This window comes from Oncorhynchus kisutch, linkage group LG28, assembly GCF_002021735.2.
Source record: "Oncorhynchus kisutch isolate 150728-3 linkage group LG28, Okis_V2, whole genome shotgun sequence".
NCBI lineage: Eukaryota > Metazoa > Chordata > Actinopteri > Salmoniformes > Salmonidae > Oncorhynchus > Oncorhynchus kisutch.
The window spans coordinates 25811323-25835302 of record NC_034201.2 but is presented as its reverse complement, the minus strand read 5'-3'; the positions used below and the strand labels follow the sequence as shown (position 1 = coordinate 25835302).

At 42.8% G+C, this 23980-nt stretch overlaps 1 protein-coding gene across 4 annotated transcripts in view; it reads left to right on the top strand.

Moving 5' to 3' along the window:
- The window catches only part of LOC109873239 (AP-2 complex subunit beta-like), an 81483-nt gene that overhangs the window by 46738 nt on the left and 10765 nt on the right, over positions 1 to 23980 (top strand). For all 4 annotated transcript variants that reach the window (XR_004205931.1, XM_020464859.2, XM_020464862.2 and 1 more), the window contains 3 exons: positions 6675 to 6804; positions 21099 to 21183; positions 21384 to 21470. Coding sequence is in view for 3 of the 4 variants with exons in the window: in XM_020464859.2 (XP_020320448.1) it covers positions 6675 to 6804; positions 21099 to 21183; positions 21384 to 21470 (302 nt within the window). In the remaining variant the exon portion in view is untranslated. The remainder of the gene's footprint in view (positions 1 to 6674; positions 6805 to 21098; positions 21184 to 21383; positions 21471 to 23980) is intronic.

Sequence of the window (23980 nt, the reverse complement as noted above, 5' to 3'; positions counted from 1 at the left end):
CTAATATTGGAAAGCAGCTGTGGTCATCCTCCTCTTCAAAGGGGGGGACACTCTTGACCCAAACTGCTACAGACCTATATATGTCCAACCCTGGCTATCTCAGGTCTTCGAAAGCCAAGTCAACAAACAGATTACCGACCATTTCGAATCCCACCGCACCTTCTCCGCTATGCAATCTGGTTTCAGAGCTGGTCATGGGTGTACTTCAGCCATGCTCAAGGTCCTAAACGATATCTTAACCGCCATCGATAAGAAACAATACTGTGCAGCCGTATTCATTGACCTGGCCAAGGCTTTCGACTCTGTCAATCCCCACATCCTCATCGGCAGACTCAATAACCTTGGCTTCTCAAATGACTGCCTCGCCTGGTTCACCAACTACTTCTCTAATAGAGTTCAGTGTGTCAAATCAGAGTGCCTGTTGTCCGGGCCTCTGGCAGTCTCTATGGGGGTGCCACAGGGTTCAATTCTTGGGCCGACTCTCTTCTCTGTATACATCAATGATGTCGCTCTTGCTGCTGGTTAGTCTCTGATCCACCTCTATGCAGACGACACCATTCTGTACACTTCTGGCCCTTCTTTGGACACTGTGTTAACAACCCTCCAGATGAGCTTCAATGCCATACAACTCTCCTTCTGTGGCCTCCAACTGCTCTTAAATACAAGTAAAACCAGATGCATGCACTTCAACCCGATCATTGCCTGCACCTGCCCGCCCATCCAAGCATCACTACTCTGGACGGTTCTGACTATGAATATGTGAACAACTACAAATACCTAGGTGTCTGGTTAGACTCTAAACTCTCCTTCCAGACTCACATCAAACATCTCCAATCCAAAGTTAAATCTAGAGTTGGCTTCCTATTTCGCAACAAAGCATCATTCACTCATGCTGCCAAACATACCCTCGTAAAACTGACCATCCTACCGATCCTCGACTTCGGCGATGTCATTTACAAAATAGCCTCCAATACTCTATTCAATACATTGGATGCATTCTATCACAGTGCCATCCGTTTTGTCACCAAAGCCCCATATACTACCCACCACTGCGACCTGTACGCTCTCGTTGGCTGGCACTCGCTTCATACTCTTCGCCAAACCCACTGGCTTCAGGTTATCTACAAGACCCTGCTAGGTAAAGTCCCCCCTTATCTCAGCTCGCTGGTCACCATAGCAGCACCCACCTGTTGCACGCGCTCCAGCAGGTATATCTCTCTGGTCACCCCCAAAACCAATTCTTCCTTTGGCCGCCTCTCCATCCAGTTCTCTGCTGCCAATGACTGGAACGAACTTCAAAAGTCTCTGATACTGAAAACACTTATCTCCCTCACTAGCTTTAAGCACCAGCTGTCAGTGCAGCTTACAGATTATGCACCTGTACATAGCCCATCTATAATTTAGCCCAAACAACTACCTCTTCCCCTACTGTATTTATTTATTTATTGTGCTCCTTTGCACCCCATTAATTATATCTCTACCTTGCACATTCTTCCATTGCAAATCTACCATTTACCTTGCCACCATGGCCTGTTTTTTCCCTTACCTCCCTTATCTCACCTCATTTGCTCACATCTAATATAGACTTATTTTTCTACTGTATTATTGACTGTATGTTTGTTTTACCCCATGTGTAACTCTGTGTTGTTGTATGTGTCGAACTGCTTTGCTTGATCTTGGCCAGGTCGCAATTGTAAATGAGAACTTGTTCTCAACTTGCCTACCTGGTTAAATAAAGGTGAAATAAAAATAAATAAAATAATTTGAGAGCTGCCACTAGATTGGAGAGCTACCTCCCACCCCCCCTGTTCCAAAGTTGGACATGATGGTGGGTGGTCCTTATTCTCGATGGAGGAGGGTGGTGGGCTCTGGCTCCTGCCCTGCCCTCTCTCCATAAATATGTGGAGGGCTCATGGGAGTCACCTTTGGCGGCGCGCACGCCGGCCAAAGCTTATATCCCATTCACCAGGGTGGACGGTAGACAGCAGGGAATAACAAAGGGAATCCCAAAACTCGCTTCGGGTTCAAGTTCCTGGCCCTCCTCTAAAAAGGCTACCCTGCCATCAGCAAGGACTGACTCACAGCACAGCTGGCTGAGAAGTCCTTTGTTTTGGGATCCCAAGCTGTTACCATCTCTTCGGCTATATGTGCAGGTAGAACCATGGCCAACAAGAGCGTAGCCAGATAGCCCTTCCGAGGGCGTAGCAAAACAGCCCTTCCGAATGCTAACAACAAAACGTCTACTGGAATGTGTCCCGAAGAGAGACTTTTGTGTGAGCATATACCTGAAGGATGCCTACTTTCATGTGCTGGTGCATCCGCTTCACAGGAATTTTCAGCGTTTCGCTTTTCACGGGGTGGCGTACGAATTCACGAGGCTGCCATTTGGGTACGCCCTGGCACCTCGAACATGTTCCAAAGGTGTGGAGGCGGCAATGGAACTGCTGCGTCGTCAGGGAATAAGGAGTTTTGCCTACCTTGACGACCTACTGGTTCTCGCCACGTCAGCAGAGCTGGCGATCGCAAACATGACACAGACAGTGATACATCTCACACGTCTGGGGTTCGCTGATAATTGGGAAAAGAACGCGTCCTGGCCCAGTCATCAGATTGTCTACCTGGGAATACAGCTAGACACTGTGACTATAAAGGCTCGAATTTCAGAACCTCGGTGGGCCGCCCTTTTGTTAGCCCTTCGACGCTTTCGTTCGAATTACACAGTGACGGCGCATTCGGTCAAGACACTTTTGGGTCTCATTTTGTCTGCCCACTCAGTGGTTCCGCTGGGACTACTGCACATGCGCAGGATACAGCAATGGTTTCCCCAACTACGACTAGACCCGATTGTTGGTGATTCCCCTTTCACTCAAAACGAATTTGGACGATTGAAAACCCAATGGGCATAGTGTCCGCTTACATTCCAGTCTTCACAGATTCTCCCTCTATTAGCTCTGGTGAGATCAGGCGGCTGTCAATCATATTGATAGCTCTCGATTGCCCAGGGGCTCCATGGTTTGCGGAGATGACCCAAATGTTGGTGTCACCACCTTGGCCCATTCCATATCAGTGGGTAGCGTTGTCACAGGCGGGGGGGTACGATAGGGCAGTGCCCATAATCGGCAAACCTATGATGGCTTGGCTCCTGAGAGGAACAGGTTAGAGCGCCGTGGGTTGCCTGATGCAGTGATCACAACCATACAGGGCTCGTGTGCCAGTTCCACTTCCAGGGTGTATGCCAGTAAATGGAACATGTTTTCACAATGGTGTGTCACAGAAAATGTGGACCCCGTGTGCTGTCAGGTTGAGTGTTCTCTCATTTCTGCAGTACTTGTTTGAAAAGCAGCGCTCAGCGGCGGCCACTATTAAAGTGTTTGCTGCGGCGATTTCTGCCTGAGGGTTTTGGCAGAGACACCGTCTTTAACCATCCCCTAGTGAGACACTTTCTGTTGGGAATGCATAGGCCTAGACCTAGAACAAATCTGCCCGAGTGGGATTTAGCGTTGGTAGTCGACGCGTTGTGTGATTCATCGTTCGAGCCATTGAATCAAATCCTCCTCTGCGGTCTTTAAAGATGCTGCTTTTGCTCGCTCAGACTACTGCTAAGCGTGTCAGTGACTTGCGTTCTCTTTCGACAAGACCCGACTGCCTTGCCATTAATGGCGACTTGAGCAGAGCGTGTTACGTCCTAACCCGGCTTTTATGCCTAAGGTTATTAAGAGTTCATACAGATCGTAGAGCTCTGGGCTTTTTATCCCCCTCCTCATGGGGAGAGGAGAGAGGAAAGGCTGTATTGCCTGTGCCCAGTACGTGCTTTGGCGTGTTATGTGGAGTGTACAGGATTGATTAGGTCAGGACCTCAGCTGTTTGTGTCACGGTGCGAATACACTAGGTGGAACGCTATCCAAACAGCGCCTGTCTCATTGGCTGTGTGTAGGCATTGAGATGGCATGTGAGGCTGTAGGGCGCCCATTGCCTCGAGGTGAAAGCCGACTCCACTCAGGGAGTAGCGGCCTCTACTGCTCTCTTCAGAGGAACATGAGTCGAGGATATTTGTGCAGCTGTGTCTTGGTCGACACGTCTCCTTTAATCCGCTTCTATTTGCTTGATATGTCTTTGAATGTTCTGGCTCAGTCTGTACTGAGAGAAGGACTTGAGTTAAGAAAAATTGATGCAGGACTGAGGGGCATGGTTCCTTTCAGGTCCGTGTCACTTTTCTTATGAGAGAGACATATAGGACATGATTCACATACTCAAGGGGGAATGCAGGACTAATGGACTGGCTTCCATCAGGTAAGAGTGATTGTGACATGACTCCTTGCTGAGGGTTCAGTATTGTAGAAGTCGTGTATTTGACCTGCCCACTAGTCTATATCTGTGTTGAAGCGGAGGGATGGGGGAAATAGCTTGTGTAACTAGTATTACATAGGTAAAAAATAGCAATCTTGAGTTCTACCCATCAATCTTTGGAATCCATTGATTGAGTGTGATGGATTACCGAATACACAATGTAGAGTGACACTTTGTCATTCCATTGTTGATCGGTGATTATATCAGATTAGTGAGGACCATCTGTCTGCTGGTTCAGATAGCATGGATCATATTCTGGTTATCTGCCTACTAGTCTCTGGCTTTGCCTTCGGACTAGGTGTGACAGATTGTATCGAGGCCACAGTATATTGTGACACACTGTGTTACAGTACTGAAGGTCTTGGTCAAAGCCATAGCTGGGCCCGACCTTATCACTATGTGGGAAGAGTTGGGCTCGGCATGGTGTACATTTTGGAGCGTTGCGCTCCGCCTTAAACCACTAGGAGCAGAGCTCCACGGTATAGAACGATAGTTACCGGAGTTGTAAGTGGAGCGGAGCCCCATAGGACTTAAGGCCATGCCGATCCCCCAGTCTCGATGAAGATCATTTTCGGGAGGCTGAGTGAGGGGAAGTGTCCCATTTTTATATAGGGACACCTGTGCTCCCATTGGCTGCGGGTGTGTGCATAATTTTTTCTCAGGCTATTCGCTGCCTAGGCATCGGGATAAACCACTAGGAGCACAGCTCCCCTATGATAACTCCGGTAACGGTTCCAAACTTCTTCCATTTAAGAATGATGGAGGCCACTGTGTTCATGGGGACCTTCAATGCTGCAAAAAATGTTGGTACCCTTCCCCAGATCTGTGCCTCGACACAATCCTGTCTCTGAGCTCTACAGACAATTCCATCAACCTCATGGCTTGGTTTTTGCTCTGATATGCACTGTCAACTGTGGGACCTTATATAGCCTTTCCAAATCATGTCCAATCAATTTAATTTTCCACAGGTGAACAATTAAGTTGAAGAAACATCTCAAGTATGATCAATGGAAACAGGATGCACCTGAGCTCAATTTCGATTCTCATAGCAAAGGGTCTGAATACTTATGTAAATAAGGTATTTCAGATCTTTATTTTTAATACATTTGTAAAAAAATAAATAAAAAAAATACAAACTTTTTGCTTTCCTTATGGGGTATTGTGTGTAGATTGCTGAGGATAAAAAAACAAGGCTGAATAAGGCTGTAACGTAACAAAATGTGGAAAAGGTGAAGGGGTCTGAATACTTTCCGAAGGCAATGTATATTGTACCCTCTAGTTAACTGTTTAGCTATTATTGACATGTATTAATGTTTTCGTCATGACACTCACGAATAAGGTCATACAATTATATATATTTTTTTTTTTGTTGATCAATTCATGTGATAATTTTTGGCAAAACGAACGATTCACTTCACCATTGTATTAGTTGGAATTCGGTTCAATCACAGTGCATTGAATCATGTGAATCAAAATAATAATTTGTGAATCGTGAACATTAATTTAAATGTAGCCTTAAATGTAATTTGCAAATAAATTCATTAAAAATCCTACAATGTGGGTTAGGGTTAATTTTCTGATTTTGTCTGTCATAGTTGAAGTGTACCTATGATGAAAATTACAGGCCTCTCTCATATTTTTAAGTGGGAGAACTTGCACAATTGGTGGCTGACTAAATACTTTTTTGCCCCACTGTATATTTTATACATACATAGAGATGCCACCAATTGCTGGTCATGGAAATTTGGTTAAAAGTCATGAAATTCCATCTATCAAAATATGTATGAAACCGGTATGTTGTCACCTACTTTTACATTTGTTGTTCTAGCCCCCGTCCCCACAGGAGGCCTTTTCCCTCTTGGTAGGCCGTCATTGTGAATAATAATTTGTTCTTAATTGACTTGCCTAGTTAAAGATTCACTATGCAGAAATCACTCTGCCGTTTCCTGGTTGACAAAATGGAAATAGTTTGCCTAATTTCAGTTTGTGGCATAACAAGCAAGGGGAGTGTAGAGAATCATTATACCATCTAAACCACTGTATAATATATTTTCCATAACCTAAAAATATTGTATTTTTAGCTGGTGTACAAAACCAAAAGTAAAAGACTCCAAAACATAACTTAAGAATGAGAAGCACAGAAATATAGCGCACACAGAACAAACCTACCACTTCTTAGACTTGCTTTCAATTAGAGCGATAGATCTATAACACACATTTCTATGTGAATTTGGTCAGGTAGCCCAAAAAGTTACATATTGCAGCTTTAAATAAATGTTAACATAAAAAATAAAAAAAGTTTTAAATGGTATTGTCTTTCTGTCTAGTTTCGGAGTGATCCCCACCACCCCTCTGCCCATCCACACTCCACTGATGCCCAGCCAGAGTATTGAAGTTTCCCTGCCTCTCAACACCATTGGGCCAGTCATGAAGATGGACCCCCTAAACAACCTACAGGTAAACTCATATACAGTGCATTCAGAAAGTATTCAGATCCCTTCACTTTTTCCATATTTTGTTACGTTACAGCCTTATTCTAAAATTGATAAAATATTTCATCAATCTACACACAATACCCCATAACAACAAAGTGAAAAGAATGACCCTAAGCACACAGCCAAGACATGCAGGAGTTGCTTCGCGACAAGTCTCTGAATGTCCTTGAGTGGCCCAGCCAGAGCCTGGACTTGAACCCGATCGAACATCTCTGGAGAGACCTGAAAATAGCTGTGCAGCGACGCTCCCCGTCCAATCTGACAGCGCTTGGGAGGATCTGCAGAGAAGAATGGGATAAACTCCCCAAGTACAGGTGTGCCAAGCTTGTAGCGTCATACCCAAGAAGACTCGAGGCTGTAATCGCTGCCAAAGGTACTTAAAGTACTGAGTAAAGGGTCTGAGTACTTATGTAAATATGATATTATTATAAAATTTTGTAATACATTTGCAAACATTTCTAAAGACCTGTTCTGCTTTGTCATTGAGGTATTGCGTGTAGATTTATAAGGATTGTTTTTTAATCCATTTTAGAATAAGTCTGTAACGTAACAAAATGTGGAAAAAGTCAAGGGGTCTGAATACTTCCCGAATGCACTGTGGCGGCCATAACATTTTGTCAGCTGGTAACTGTCATGCAAATATCTGCCGGTCTCACTGTAATTTACTGTTAATTAACTCATGTTTAGCATCTCCAGGCTTCCACACATAGCCTACAAGCCAATGATGCGGACCTTTGGAATATCTACATTATTTAAAAAGTAATAAATCCATGTAATATAGCCTACACCATCACAATAAAGCCATTATTTGTTTTAAGCAGGTCTAAAGGAGCGTTATGATATGAAGAAAATGTAGTCTATTTCAGAAGAACAGAATATCATATTCTGACTCGTCCTTATGTTAGGCCCTGATGTGGTTATGCTATATGGCTGTGGGCTACACTTAGTTCATTTAGCTGACAAGATTAGATTAGAATTCCTGTGGCATTATTTTATAGTGAGAAGAATACAGTTGAACATAGCGTAATAAAATAGAAAGGATATTTTCCCCAAACGATTTCTGAGGGAGTGCGGCACCTGAAACTATTCTGTGATAGTGGTTAACAAAGTGATCATTTGAAACTGGTCTTCCTATATGCTTAATTTATTAAACTCTTAGAGCTACCCCCACTTTTTTCAATTTCCGCCTGAAGACATACCCAAATCTAACTACCTGGAGCTCAGGCACAGAACCAAGGATATGCATATTCCTGGTACCATTGGAAAGAAAACACTCCGAAGTTTGTTTGAATGTAGGAGAATAACACAATAGATCTGGTTTAGATAATACAATGAAAAAAAACATTTTATTTTTATTGTTGTATCATCTTTAAAATGAACAAGATAAAACAAACATTCAGATAGGATGATAGGGACAATTTCAGTGAAAAACACAAGAGGGCAACTTGTGCAAAGTTTCAGAATGATAACTTCCAAAATGAGTGTGCTATACATTACATTTATCATGAAGTCACCCAGGTGTCCCACACATGTAGCCCAAATATACCCAAGTGGCCAAATTGTTGAAGTTATACATTTTGAATGGAATAACTATATACAAAATACCAAAATGATATTCTAACACACCCCCCCTCCCCAAAAAATGGAGAAAAAACATGAAAAGATAGACATTTACGAAATAACACTTTCAATATTTGGAAGACCCTCAGTCCTCTTCACAAATTATGCTGCTGATGCCAGGTGCCATAGCACATCCATGCCTGCAGAAATACATTTGGGCAGATGAACACCACTTGTGGCAGGAGCTGGATGAACCAGCTTCAGTGGGGGATGGACACCTTGGCACTGGGGGCTCCCATTCGGAGTCAGTGTCACTGTGAAATAAAATGTTCAGTTAGAATAGTTTCACACGAGCCCTGTATCAACAGGTATAATATATATATATATATATATATATATATATATATTAGAGTACAGGGAACATAAGGTTGAATATATTATTATAGACCTGCTAGATCTACTGTCTCTATTATACACTGCTCAAAAAAATAAAGGGAACACTTAAACAACACAATAACTCCAAGTCAATCACACTTCTGTGAAATCAAACTGTCCACTTCGGAAGCAACACTGATTGACAATAAATTCCACATGCTGTTGTGCAAATGGAATAGACAACAGGTGGAAATTATAGGCAATTAGCAAGACACCCCCAATAAAGGAGTGGTTCTGCAGGTGGTGACCACAGACCACTTCTCAGTTCCTATGCTTCCTGGCTGATGTTTTGGTCACTTTTGAATGCTGGCAGTGCTTTCACTCTAGTGGTAGCATGAGACGGAGTCTACAACCCACACAAGTGGCTCAGGTAGTGCAGCTCATCCAGGATGGAACATCAATGCGAGCTGTGGCAAGAAGGTTTGCTGTGTCTGTCAGCGTAGTGTCCAGAGCATGGAGGCGCTACCAGGAGACAGGCCAGTACATCAGGAGACATGGAGGAGGCCGTAGGAGGGCAACAACCCAGCAGCAGGACCACTACCTCCACCTTTGTGCAAGAAGGTGCAGGAGGAGCACTGCCAGAGCCCTGCAAAATGACCTCCTGCAGGCCACAAATGTGCATGTGTCTGCTCAAACGGTCTCCATGAGGGTGGTATGAGGGCCCGACGTCCACAGGTGGGGGTTGTGCTTACAGCCCAACACAATGCAGGACGTTTGGCATTTGCCAGAGAACACCAAGATTGGCAAATTTGCCACTGGCGCCCTGTGCTCTTCACAGATAAAAGCAGGTTCATACTGAGCACACGTGACAGACGTGACAGTCTGGAGATGCCGTGGAGAACGTTCTGCTGACGGCAACATCCTCCAGCATGACCGGTTTGGCGGTGGGTCAGTCATGGTGTGGGGTGGCATTTCTTTGGGGGGGCCGCACAGCCCTCCATGTGCTCGCCAGAGGTAGCCTGACTGCCATTAGGTACCGAGATGAGATCCTCAGACCCCTTGTGAGACCATATGCTGGTGCGGTTGGCCCTGGGTTGATGCTATGGACTGGCCTGCCCGTTCCCCAGACCTGAATCCAATTGAGCACATCTGGGACATCATGTCTCGCTCCATCCACCAACGCCACATTGCACCACAGACTGTCCAGGAGTTGGCGGATGCTTTAGTCCAGGTCTGGGAGGAGATCCCTCAGGAGACCATCCGCCACCTCATCAGGAGCATGCCCAGGTGTTGTAGGGAAGTCATACAGACACGTGGAGGCCACACACACTACGGAGCCTCATTTTTACTTGTTTTAAGGACATTACATCAAAGTTGGATCAGCCTGTAGTGTGGTTTTCCACTTTAATTTTGAGTGTGACTCCAAATCCATTGATAATTTGTGTGATTTTGTTGTCAGCACATTCAACTATGTAAAGAAAAAAGTATTTAATAAGAATATTTCATTCATTCAGATCTAGGATGTGTTATTTTAGTGTTCCCTTTATTTTTTTGAGCAGTGTATTGTGACAGACCAGCTAGATCTACTATCTTTATTATATTACAACAGACCAGCTGTATCTACTGTCTCCATTTCACTTTGGCCATTGTTGTGGGCCTGCCCTCCCCTCAACAGCCTCAAATAGGCTATTTCATTTCACAAATAATATTTTATATTATTAATTTCAAACAACGGCATTAGCATGAGAAGAACTTACCAGTCCAAAAAGATGTCCTCTCCGTTCAAAAAATATTCCTCCATTTGGGAATCGCTAAATGAATCGTCCTCGATCAATTTCTTCTAAAATTGTGTGTACATCTGTATATTTAGACTTAGATTTAGCTTTTCCTGACTTCGTCGCCATACTGATTGATATATAAACAGCTGAATATGCGCTTTACCAAAACAATGCTGTGCGCAACATGCGTTGCTCCTTCCGGAATGAATCGTCAATGGCGTATGAACCTCTTTACGCCGGAGTTTACTTTATGGGTTGGTCTTCCAACACATAAACATTACATATTGCCGTTTACCTCAGCTCATTGGCTATCTACCAGCTAGATTTCAAGACGATCAGTGGTCATTGTGTTAAAATACAGTCAATCAACGAAACAGCGGGCAAATCATTGGTGCACAATGATGTCATTACTTGTTGTCTTCAAATCGGTTTCTTTCAGTCAATACGTCCCGCGAAATGACCCATCAGGTTTGGTTGTGTTACAAACAATGTGTTGGCGAAAATGGAATGAGACGGAATTCACGACACAAGCGGTTCACAAAATGTTTCGTGTTAGGCTATAAAAATGGATTTTATCAAACAAAAAAACATTCATTGTATAACAATGAGCATTGGGATTGCAAACAGAGGAAACAGAGGATTGCAAACAGAGGAAACCGAGGTAAACAATTTATTTTATTGCAATTTGTGATTTTGTTACGCCTGTGCTGGTTGAAATAGTTGTTTATGGGGTATTCTTTTCGCAGTAAATCCTTTTTTAAATCTGACAACGCAGTTGGATTAGCAAGATTCTAGGCTTTCGAAACATGTGAGACACTTGTATTTTCATGAATGTTTAATATGACTATTTATGTAGCGATCACCGTATGTTGTCGAATTTCAGCCCGCTACTGGGTTCCGTGCGCAGAGAGGTTAATGCAACTTTAGTTGTGATACAAACAATAAGCTACAGTGGGGCAAAAAAGTTTTTAGTCAGCCACCAATTGTGCAAGTTCTCCCACTTAAAAATATGAGATATGTATTGTATTTATAAATATATAAATATGTATTTATAAATATGTATTTTTCATCATAGGTACACTTCAACTATGACAGACAAAATGAGAATTTTTTTCTCTCCAGAAAATCACATTGTAGGATTTTTAATGAATTTATTTGCAAATTATGGTGGAAGATAAGTATTTGGTCACCTACAAACAAGCAAGATTTCTGGCTCTCACAGACCTGTAACTTATTCTTTAAGAGGCTCCTCTATCCTCCACTCGTTACCTGTATTAATGGCACCTGTTTGAACTTGTTATCAGTATAATAGACACCTGTCCACAACCTCAAACAGTCACACTCCAAACTCCACTATGGCCAAGACCAAAGAGCTGTCAAAGGACACCAGAAACAAAATTGTAGACCTGCACCAGGCTGGGAAAACTGAATCTGCAATAGGTAAGCAGCTTGGTTTGAAGAAATCAACTGTGGGAGCAATTATTAGGAAATGGAAGACATACAAGACCACTGATAATCTCCCTGGATCTGGGGCTCCACGCAAGATCTCACCCCGTGGGGTCAAAATTATCACAAGAACGGTGAGCAAAAATCCCAGAACCACACGGGGGGGATCTAGTGAATGACCTGCAGAGAGCTGGGACCAAAGTAACAAAGCCTACCATCAGTAACACACACTACGCCGCCAGGGACTCAAATCCTGCAGTGCCAGACGTGTCCCCCTGCTTAAGCCAGTACATGTCCAGGCCCATCTGAAGTTTGCTAGAGAGCATTTGGATGATCCAGAAGAAGATTGGGAGAATGTCATATGGTCAGATGAAACCAAAATATAACTTTTTGGTAAAAACTCAACTTGTTGTGTTTGGAGGACAAAGAATGCTGAGTTGCATCCAAAGAACACCATACCTACTGTGAAGCATGGGGGTGGAAACATCATGCTTTGGGGCTGTTTTTCTGCAAAGGGACCAGGACAACTGATCCGCGTAAAGGAAAGAATGAATGGGGCTATGTATTTTGAGTTAAAACCTCCTTCCCATCAGCAAGGGCATTGAAGATGAAACGTGGCTGGGTCTTTCAGCATGACAATGATCCCAAACACACCGCCCGGGCAACAAAGGAGTGGCTTCGTAAGAAGCATTTCAAGGTCCTGGAGTGGCCTAGCCAGTCTCCAGATCTCAAAACCATAGAAAATCTTTGGAGGGAGTTGAAAGTCCGTGTTGCCCAGCAACAGCCCCAAAACATGACTGCTCTAGAGGAGCTCTGCATGGAGGAATGGGCCAAAATACCAGCAACAGTGTGTGAAAACCTTGTGAAGACTCACAGAAAACGTTTGACCTCTGTCATTGCCAACAAAGGGTATATAACAAAGTATTGAGATAAACTTTTGTTTTTGACCAAATACTTATTTTGCAAATAAATTCATAAAAAATCCTACAATGTGATTTTCTGGATTTTTTTTCTTCTCATTTTGTCTGTCATAGTTGAAGTGTACCTATGATGAAAATTACAGGCCTTACTCATCTTTTTAAGTGGGAGAACTTCCACAATTGGTGGCTGACTAAATACTTTTTTGCCCCACTGTATATGTTTTGATTTCACGTACATTCTAAGGCTGCATGATGCGACTCTAATGATTATTTATTTTTAAGTATAATGAAAGTGCTCTGTTTGTTGCGCAGGCTGCACACTTTATCAGTCTCTCATTCACAATTTGACAAGCACTTGATAGCATTCTCACCCATCAAACTATTCTCAATGTAATCTTAGCCTTACTAATATACTGTACCTTCTGGTTACATAAAGCATTCTAGGCATGCGCAACCTACCTGTTCAAAAGATATAATTAGTCAGTCTTACCTGAATGCTTGACTTCTCATGATAAAATAGATAAATTAGAAGAAAGCTTGGGCAAAAGATGATCAAAAATACTTTTTATTGTTGGATGTTTTCACTGCAAGGCCTTTTTCAAAAATGTTTCATTACAAAAGATACCACGTGGTGTTGAGTATAAGGCATATAGCTAGGCAGTCCATGATCTTTGGGCTTTCTCTCACCTTTACTGTGTCAACAGGAACATTATAATCAAAGCTAGTCAGGTTTAGGGATGGGCATGAGTACTCGAGCAAACGGCAAAGTTTGATCTTTAACCAGAGATCACATTTTTTTCAAATACTGTAAAACTATTTTGTGGAATGTGTTTTGTGGCTGCCCGAACAGGCAAGTACAATTTTGCTTTGAATTGGCTTTGACTCCAGTGTTCCATTTGTCCATGTGCATTTGTGGGGCACAACAAAAAAGAAACCAAGCCAAGCCAAGCATCACACCGTTCTTCTCCCTAAATTCCCTTTCCCCTCAGTGTCTCATTCACTCAATTGTGTTCTGACTGCTCCCTCCACACACGCGTGCTGAGTGCGCACACAAGCTCCCATTAGGCCTACAGAAATAAATGCCTATTAAAATATATCAAACTGATGGGACACACAAGCTCCCATTAGGCCTACAGAAATAAATGCATCAAACTGATGGGACACACAAGCTCCCATTAGGCCTACAGAAATAAATGCCTATTCAAATGTATCAAACTGATGGGACACACAAGCTCCCATTAGGCCTACAGAAATAAATGCATCAAACTGATGGGACACACAAGCTCCCATTAGGCCTACAGAAATAAATGCCTATTCAAATGTATCAAACTGATGGGACACACAAGCTTCCATTAGGCCTACAGAAATAAATGCCTATTCAAATGTACCAAACTGAGTGCGCACACAAGCTCCAATTAGGCCTTCAGAAATAAATGCCTATTAAAATGTATCAAACTGATGGGACACACAAGCTCCCATTAGGTCTACAGAAAGTGTAAACTGTAAAGTTTGGTGGAGGAGGAATAATGGTCTGGGGCTGTTTTTCATGGTTTGGGCTAGGCCAATTAGTTCCAGTGAAGTGAAATCTTAATGCTACAGCATACAATGACATTCTAGAGAATTCTGTGTTTCCAACTTTATGGCAACAGTTTGGGGAAGGCCCTTTCCTGTTTCAGCATGACAACGCCCCTGTGCACAAAGCAAGGTCCATACAGAAATGGTTTGTTGAGATCGGTGTGGAAGAACTTGACTGGCCTGCACAGAGCCCTGACCTCAACTCCATCAAACATCTTTGGGATGAATTGGAGCACCAACTTCGAGCCAGGCCTAATCGCCCAACATCAGTGCCCGTCCTCACTAATGCTCTTGTGACCGAATGGAAGCAAGTCCCCGCAGCAATGTTCCAACATCTAGTGGAAAGCCTTCCCAGAAGAGTAGAGGCTGATATAGCAGCAAAGGGGGGACCAACTCCATATTAATAGCCGTGATTTTGGAATGAGATGTTCCACGAGCAGGTGTCCACATACTTTTGGTCATGTAGTGTACTTTGCGAATTGCGAGTGCCATTTAGAATTTCTTAGCCTAGGCTATAACCCTAAACATAGACAGGTTCCACGCTGAAAATATGCAAAAACATTAGTTTGATAAAGACCGAGCATATTTCATCAGAATTATTAAGCCTAGGCCTACTCACCAAACAAACTTTGTGGCTGTAATTCATCACCATGCAGCGTTCAATGTGGAATTATTCATTAACTTAGAAAATTCCAAAGACCATGCAGAATAAACTCAATTGAACGTCTGTATATCGAAAAGAAGACATATTTTGGTTTGAAAAATGTGTCTTACAACTTGCCAAATTGAGCCCAGTTTCAAATGAACACTGAGAATAACTTTTCCAGGCATGCGATGCGCATCACTGGCAACCTTTTTTTCTTTTTGAAAAATAGTTATTTTTTATTCTGTTATATTACATTATGTTTATTTTTACTATAACATAGGTGTGTCTTGACTGTGATAAGGGCTGGGGAAATAAGAGCTTCTTGTCTGCTAAATAAGCAAAACAATGATATGCCATTGCACAGCCATAGGTCGCTGGTTCGAATCCCCAAGCCAGCAAGGTGGAAAAATCTGTCGTTCTGCCCATGAGCAAGGCGGTAAACCCTCAACAACAACTGCTCCCCGGGCGCCGAAGAAGTGGACGGTGATTAAGGCAGCCCCCCACACCTCTCTGATTTAGAGGTTGGGTTAATTGTAGAAGACACATATCGGTTGGATGCATTCACTTGTGCAACTGACTAGTCAGGTTAACTTCTTATGGCTGGGGGGCAGTATTGAGTAGCTTGGATGAATAAGGTGCTCAGAGTATTATTAGTATATTTGGATAGAAAACACTCAGAAGTTTCTAAAACTGTTTGAATTAAGTCTGTGAGTTTAACAGAACTCATATGGCAGGGAAAAACCAGAGAAAAAAATCTGAGGTTTGTAGGTTTTCAAATCTTTGCATATCCAATATACAGTGTAAAATTTTGTCCGATTGCACTTCCTAAGGATTCCACTAGATGTCAGCAGTCTTTCGAACCTTGTTTCAGGTTTCTACTGTGAAGGGGGAGCGAATAAGAGCAGTGTGAGTCAGGTGTCTGGCAGAATGCCATGAGCTCAGTCCTGCACACACCCGTGAGAGTTAGCTGCGTTCCTTTTCCTTTCTAAAGACAAAGGAATTGTCCGGTTGGATTATTTTTGAAGATTTATGATAAAAACATCCTAAAGATTGATTCTATACTTCGTTTGACATGTTTCTACAAACTGTAATGGAACTGCCATCTGAAGTAAGTGCCTGCACCGTGTGATTTTGGATTTGTGAACTAAACGTGCAAACAAAAAGGAGGTATTTGGACATAAATTATGGACTTCATCGAACAAAACAAACATTTATTGTGGAAATGGGATTCCTGGGAGTGCATTCCGATGAAGATCATCAAAGATAAGTGAATATTTATAATGCTATTTCTGACTTCTGTTGACTCCACAACATGGCGGCTATCTGTATGGCTTATTTTGGTGCCTGAGCGCTGTACTCAGGTTATTGCATGGTGTGCTTTTTCCGTAAAGCTTTAAAATCTGACACAGTAGTTACATTAAGGAGAAGTTTATCTATAATTCCATGCATAACACATATTTTATCAATGTTTATTATGAGTATTTCTGTAACTTGATGTGGCTCTCTGCAAAATCACCAGATGTTTTGGAAGCAAAACATTACTGAACATAACGCGCCAATGTAAACTGAGATTTTTGGATATAAATATTTACTTTATCGAACAATGTATTGTGTAATGTATTGTGTAACATGAAGTCCTATGAGGGTCATCTGATGAAGATCAAAGGTTAGTGATGAATTTTACCTCTTTCTGCTTTTTGTGACTCCTCTCTTTGGCTGGAAAAATGGCTGTGTTTTTCTGTGACTAGGTGCAGACCTAACATAATCGCATGGTATGCTTTCGTCGTAAAGCCTTTTTGAAATCGGACACTGTGGTGGGATTAACAACAAGTTTATATTTAAAATGGTGTATAATACTTGTATGTTTGAGGAATTTTAATTATGAGATTTCTGTTGTTTGAATTTGGCACCCTGCACTCTCACTGTCTGTTGTCATATTGATCCCGTTAACGGAATTTCAGCCGTAAGAAGTTTTAAGCACCTTACTTTTTGCCCAAGGCTTGTTTAAAGAATGAACTCCAGCACACAGGTATTCTTGAATACTCCACAAACAATACCAGTGTGCCCTGAGTTTCTAATTTAAATATAAACGCAACATGTAAAGTGTTGTCCATGTTTCATGAGCTGAAATAAAAGATCCCATAAATGTTCCATACGCACAAAACGTATCTCTCTCAAATTGTGTACACAAATTTGATCACATCTGTTAGTGAGCATTTCTCCTTTGCCAAAATAATCCATCCACCTGACAGGCGTCAAGAAGCTGATTAAACAGCATGATCATTACACAGGTGCCCCTTGTGCTGGGGACACTAAAAGGCCACTCTAAAATGTGCAGTTTTGTCACACAACACAATGCCATGGATGTCTCATGTTTTGAGCAAGTATGCAATTGGCTACCAAAGCTGTTGCCAGAGAATTTAATTTTAATTCCTCTACCATAAGCCGCCTCCAATGTCATTTTTGAGAATTTGTCAGTACTTCCACCCGGGCTCACAACCGCAGACCACGTGTATGGCGGTGTGTGCGTTAGCGGTTTGCTGAATTCAACAGAGTGCCCCATGGTGGGGGTTATGGTATTGACAGGCATAAGCTACGGACAACGAACACAATTGCATTTTAGCAATGGCAATTTGAATGCACAGAAATACTGTGACGAGATGCTGAGTCCCATTGTGAGGCCCATCGCTTTTAAGGTATCTGTGACCAAAAGATGCATAGCTGTAATCTCAGTCATTTGAAATCCATAGCTTTTCAATTAACTGATTTTCTCATGAATTGTAACTCAGTAAAATCTTTGAAATTGTTGCATGTTGCGGATATTTTTGTTCAGTATAGTTATTAACATTGAGATGAACTGGAGGATTCAGCCTTCAGCCCACACATGGCTGCCGAGGCGAGGGCAGTAAAGTGGTTTGAGGCCAATGTGTTGGATCTAATGCGCTCCACCACCACAGGACTGCAATCAGCTGGAAAATGGACTCCAGCCTTCAGTGCCCCCGCTCAAACTGTTAATAAACTGTACTCACAAACATATACTGCAGAGACATATTATATACTTCACATGAATGTATCTTGCAAGGTTGTTATTTAAGCTATAGGTTGTTATTTAATTTGTATGAACATAACAAGATTCAACAACTGAGACGAACTGAACAATTTCCACATACATGTGACTAACAGAAATGGAATAATGTGACCCTGAACAAAGGGGGGGGGGGGGGGGGGTCAAAATCAAAAGTAACAGCCAGTATCTGGTGTGGCCACCAGCTGCATTAAGTATTGCAGTGCATCTCCTCCTCATGGACTGCACTAGATTTGGCAGTTCTTGCTGTGAGATGTTACCCCACTCTTCCACCGAGGTACCTGCAAGTTCCCGGACATTCCTGGGGGGAATGGCCCTAGCCCTCACCCTCCGATCCAACAGGTCCCAGACGTGCTCAAAGGGATTGAGATCCGGGCTCTTCACTGGCCATGACAGAACACTGACATTCCTGTCTTGCAGGAAATCACGTACAGAACGAGCAGTATGGCTGGTGGCATTGTCATGCTGCAGGGTCATGTCAGGATGAGCCTGCATGAAGGGTACCACATGAGGTAGGAGGATGCCTTCCCTGTACCGCACAGCGATGAGATTGCCTGCAATGATAACAAGCTCAGTCCGATGATGCTGTGACACACCGCCCCAGACCATGACGGACCCTCCACCTCCAAATCGATCCCGCTCCCGAGTGCAGGCCTCGGTGTAACGCTCATTCCTTCGACGATAAACACAAATCCCATCATCATCCCTCGTGAGACAAAACCGTGACTAGTCAGTAAAGAGCACTTTTTGCCAGTCCTGTCTGGTCTAGCGACGGTGGGTTTGTGCCCATAGGCGACGTTGTTGCCGGTGATGTCTGGTGAGGACCTGCCTTACAACAGGCCTACAAGCCCTCAGTCCAGCCTCTCTCAGCCTATTGCAGACAGTCTGAGCACTGATGGAGGGATTGTGCGTTCCTGGTGTAACTCGTTGTTGATGCCATCCTGTACCTGTCCCGCAGGTGTGATATTCGGACGTACCGATCCTGTGCAGGTGTTGTTACACATGGTCTGCCACTGCGAGGACGATCAGCTGTCTGTCCTGTCTCCCTGTAGCAGTGTCTTCGGCATCTCACAGTATGGACATTGCAATTTATTGCCCTGGCCACATCTGCAGTCCTCATGCCTCCTTGCAGCATGCCTAAGGCACGTTCACGCAGATGAGCAGGGACACTGGGCATCTTTCTTTAGGTGTTTTTCAGAGTCAGTAGAAAGGCCAATTTAGTGTCCTAAGTTTTCATAACTGTGACCTTAATTGCCTACCGTCTGTAAGCTGTTTGTGTCTTAACGACCATTCCACAGAATGAAAAAATGTCTCATTTGCTAGTCACTCCCAATCACCCATGATCTCTAACACCCACCCTAATAAAAACTGCTCCCTGGCAGTTGGAAAGGCAGTTGAAAACTCAGCCAAAAGACAGACAGACAAGAGAATGGAAAAAGGCCGGTCAAAAAAGAAGACAGACTAAAAACAGAGGAGGATCTGTTCGGGCGGGACCGTGTCTTGCAGGAGGGAGAGAGGAACATAGGCATGGCAAAGAGTTGACAGTCTTAGACTGAAACAGAACTTTAGGAAATGGCCTCTGAAAAATGGACAGACCTGTTACACTTTGCTTGATCACTTTCATACCGTGTGCTGCGATACAAAGCTGACTGCACCAATAGACTGTACCGAAGAGAGAGAGAGACCCCTACCATTGACTAAGTAAATATATTACAGCATTCTCTGTATTACCTCCTTGACTATGCGGTATTGCAAAATTATCATCTTAATTGATCAATCACAATCTTTGTTTCTTTTCATTGTGTTTTTTAACGTAATAATACATCCTATCTTCATAAAGAAGTATAGTTTTCTTGCTTTGACAAATGCTGACTAATACAATTAAATACCTTACATATCCTTTTAAGATGGTTGATATGTGATCAGAGTTTAAAGTTAATTGTTCTCTTTGAAAAAAAAATGATTACTGGTGCCCTCAACAACGTTATTAATTTAAAATTAGGCAAATGAATTAAGTCACTAATTATGAACACCTATTAGACCACTAAAGTTCCTACAGAACTAAGGCACGTCACTGGAATAGCTTTCTGTTAATCCGGTCTCAAAAATGGAATACATAGCGCTTTTAAAGCTCTGTAAATGATTTGGTAATATGCATAAGAGCATGTAGGCCTATATAATGGCAATATATGACAGCTACTCAGCTATCCTGGAGCCCATCCATGAGCAGACTTTATTAGTTCCAGTCAGCTCATTCTCACTGTTTTGTGGGTCAGAGAGAGATGGAGCCTGAAAATATTCAGCCCAAAGAACCCTAGTGGACAGGGCTCTGCAGCTGAGACAGCCATTTTGTGTGTGTGTGTGTGTCCTCAGTGCCTGGCAGTGCGCAACTTGCACACGGTGTTCCTGGAAAGTACGGTGATGCCGGCTGGAGTCTGGTCTCCTGCTAATGTCTTCATGAACAGAGTAGGGACAGGACTACCAGCCGATGCCGAAGGGTCACTCTCCTTGAGGCCAGCCATGATAATCAAGTTCAGAGAGAGCTCAGAGTGCCCATGAGGGCTGTACTCAGTTAGTCGGAGAGTCCAACAGCCCAGACACTTGATCAGCTTCAAGCCCTCGCCACCCACACTCACAAATAGAAACGTCTCCAGTCTTACTTCGGTCTAGACATGACACACTGCTCCGACTAACGGAACATTTCAACAGCACTTTTTCTTATTTAGAGCAATTCTATATTTACAGTTGTCTCTCTCAGCTGAGACACAGCTGTGTCTTCCATTCCATTATGTCCAAATCAGCCCCCTCTAGTGCACATGGCACTGACTGATGTCATATTAACTTTGAGTTGACGTTGTCTTTCGTCCACAGGTGGCTGTGAAGAACAACATTGACGTTTTCTACTTCAGCGGGCTTATCCCACTCAACATCTTCTTCGTGGAGGATGGCAAAATGGGTACGTGTGTCTGGAAGCAAGTCACAAACACTCAATATCCAGGTCATTACCATAGCAGTAGATTCATTATCACCAAAGAGTTCAGAGAGTTTATTTTAGACCAACTTGAGGACCCTTGGTATAAAATAGACTCTTCACAGGAAGTAGCTCCCTGCTCAGTTCTGGTGTCACTCTTCTTTTGTTCCCCTCATCTGCATCAGAGCGACAGGTGTTCTTGGCCACCTGGAAAGACATCCCCAATGAGAACGAGCTGCAGTACCAGATTAAAGAGTGCCACTTAAATGCAGGTAGGTCTCCTTACATCTATGGATGAAAGCTATACAGTACCAGTCAAAAGTTTGGACACACCTACTCATTCAAGGGTTTTTCTTTATTTTTACAATTTTCTACATTGTAGAATGAAAGTGAAGACATCAACTATGAAATAATACATGGAATTGTGTAATAACCAAAAAAAAGTGTTAAACAAATCAAAATATATTTCATATTTTAGATTCTTCAAAGTAGCAACCCTTTGCCTTAATGACAGCTTTGCACATTCTTGGCATTCTCTCAACCAGCTTCACCCGGAATGCTTTTCCAACAGTCTTGAAGGAGTACCCACATATGCTGCTGCTTTTCCTTCACTCTGCGGTCCAACTCATCCCAAACCATCTCAATTGGGTTGAGGCCGGGTGATTGTTGAAATCATCTGATGCAGCACTCCATCACTCTCCTTCTTGGTAAAATACCCCTTACACAGCCTGGAGGTGTGTTTTGGGTCATTGTCCTGTTGAAAAACAAATGATAGTCCCACTAAACCCAAACCAGATGGGATGGCGTATCGCTGAAGAATGCTGTGGTAGCCATTCTGGTTAAGTGTGCCTTGAATTCTAAATAAATCACCAAAATATCACCAGCAAAGCACACCTCCTCCTCCATGCTTCACGGTGGGAACCACACATGCTGAGATCGTACGTTCACCTACTCTGCATCTCACAAAGGCACGGTGGTTGGAACCAAAAATCTCAGATTTGGACTCATCAGACCAATGGACAGATTTCCACCGATCTAATGTCCATTGCTCGTGTTTCACTGTCACTATTTTAATCTCTGGGTTTTCCTTCGTCCACTACTCCATGGTATGAAAACAGTGATACAGGTCTGGAATTAAAATGTTTACTGTGTGCTCAATGTCTATCATCAGAGCTGTTCACGCTGTGCTGTTGAATTTGAACCTTGGTGGCTATTCTTGTCTCGAGCGTGATTCAGTCTTGAAGCACTTTGTGAGGACATAAGAGTTGATCCACAACACCGCTACTATTTATGGGTGAAACACACACCACTTAGTCATCTACACAAATGAAAAAAAAAGGCCTTTGAGGTTGTGAGTCTCATCGACAATCTAGCTCTGTAAAACTAGTTTTAATGACTCCAACCCAAGTGTATGTAAACTTCCGACTTCAACTCTGTCAAAAGTTCAATTTATTTAAACTTTTGATGCACTTAACAAACGATGGACAAATGACAGATGGTCACCTGCATCATCCATCAACATATGAGCCCCATAGAAAAACCCTTTCCCCATTACATGCTTAGTCAGTTTTTAACAGATATGAAATCTCTGTGTGTGTGCTTCGGTGACTTGGTGGGGTTTTGGCCTGTTATCTTCACAGAGCTCAAGTCTGAATCACAATTACTACTATCCTCTCCTTTCACTGATCTAACATGTTGAGCCAACTACAGGACAGAGAGGGCAGTTATTGTTTTGGGGAGGTAGTATCTGGAGGGGAGTAGCTTTAGTTATTGTTTAGTCCACATGCAAGGTCTGATTTACCAAAATGGACAGGTGACCTTTGAAACCACAAAATCAAATAATTTCCTAATTTGTGTTCACCACACTGAAGCCAGTTGATTAAACACAGAGCTGAGGCATTGGTTTAAAAGAGATGCTACTGGTTTACTGGAGAACCAGATAACATGACTAGGGGTTTTAAGTGGTAGCATTCATTAGTGGAATTGGCCTTTTCCTCTAACCCTCTTGCTGTGTTGCAGTAACCACAACATCACCGCCTTAAGTTCCAGGGTTACACACCTGCCTACAATTTATTTGTCGATATCATTCCATGCACACCTACAGGAACACATGTGCACACACATACAGATTCACACACACTCTCTCAAACACACAAATGCACACTCATATTCTCTCCATATTTCAGCATTTTCATTCCAATAATGCCTGATCCTCCTACGCCACTCTGGGGTCACAAAGTATTGACCCTCTCCAGCCCCAGGTTACAAGGACAGCTCCGCTCATGCATTCCCTCACCTTGGCAGTGATAAGCAGCTTTGGAGTGTGGAAATTAATGGAATGATTGGAGGCTCTTTTCATGTTCATTGTCACTGGCACTCTGAGCTAAATACAGTGTGAGAGGAAGCTGTGTTCTATAAGCTTCTTTAGAGAAATGCTTTTTCTGGGAAATGGGTTGTTGGTTTCATTAGTTATTTGTACTTCCATTTCCACACCTAGTAAATTGTTCTATAGGTAGCTATTGTAAATTCAGACTGAAGATGAGAAAGACTCACCGTTTCATATTAAGATAATGGTAGAGCAGTGGTATTCAAACTTTCAGCAGGGACCCCATTTTTTTTCCACCATGCCAAATCTAATGAGACAAGCTTAGTGTACATTTAGATTTTTACATCAATCTGCAATTCATTTATCAAAATTAAGAGAAACAATGATTACATTTCCTCAATAAAATTGATTTTTGAATTGATCTTTCTTAAAAAGTACAAACAAAAGTTTGTATAT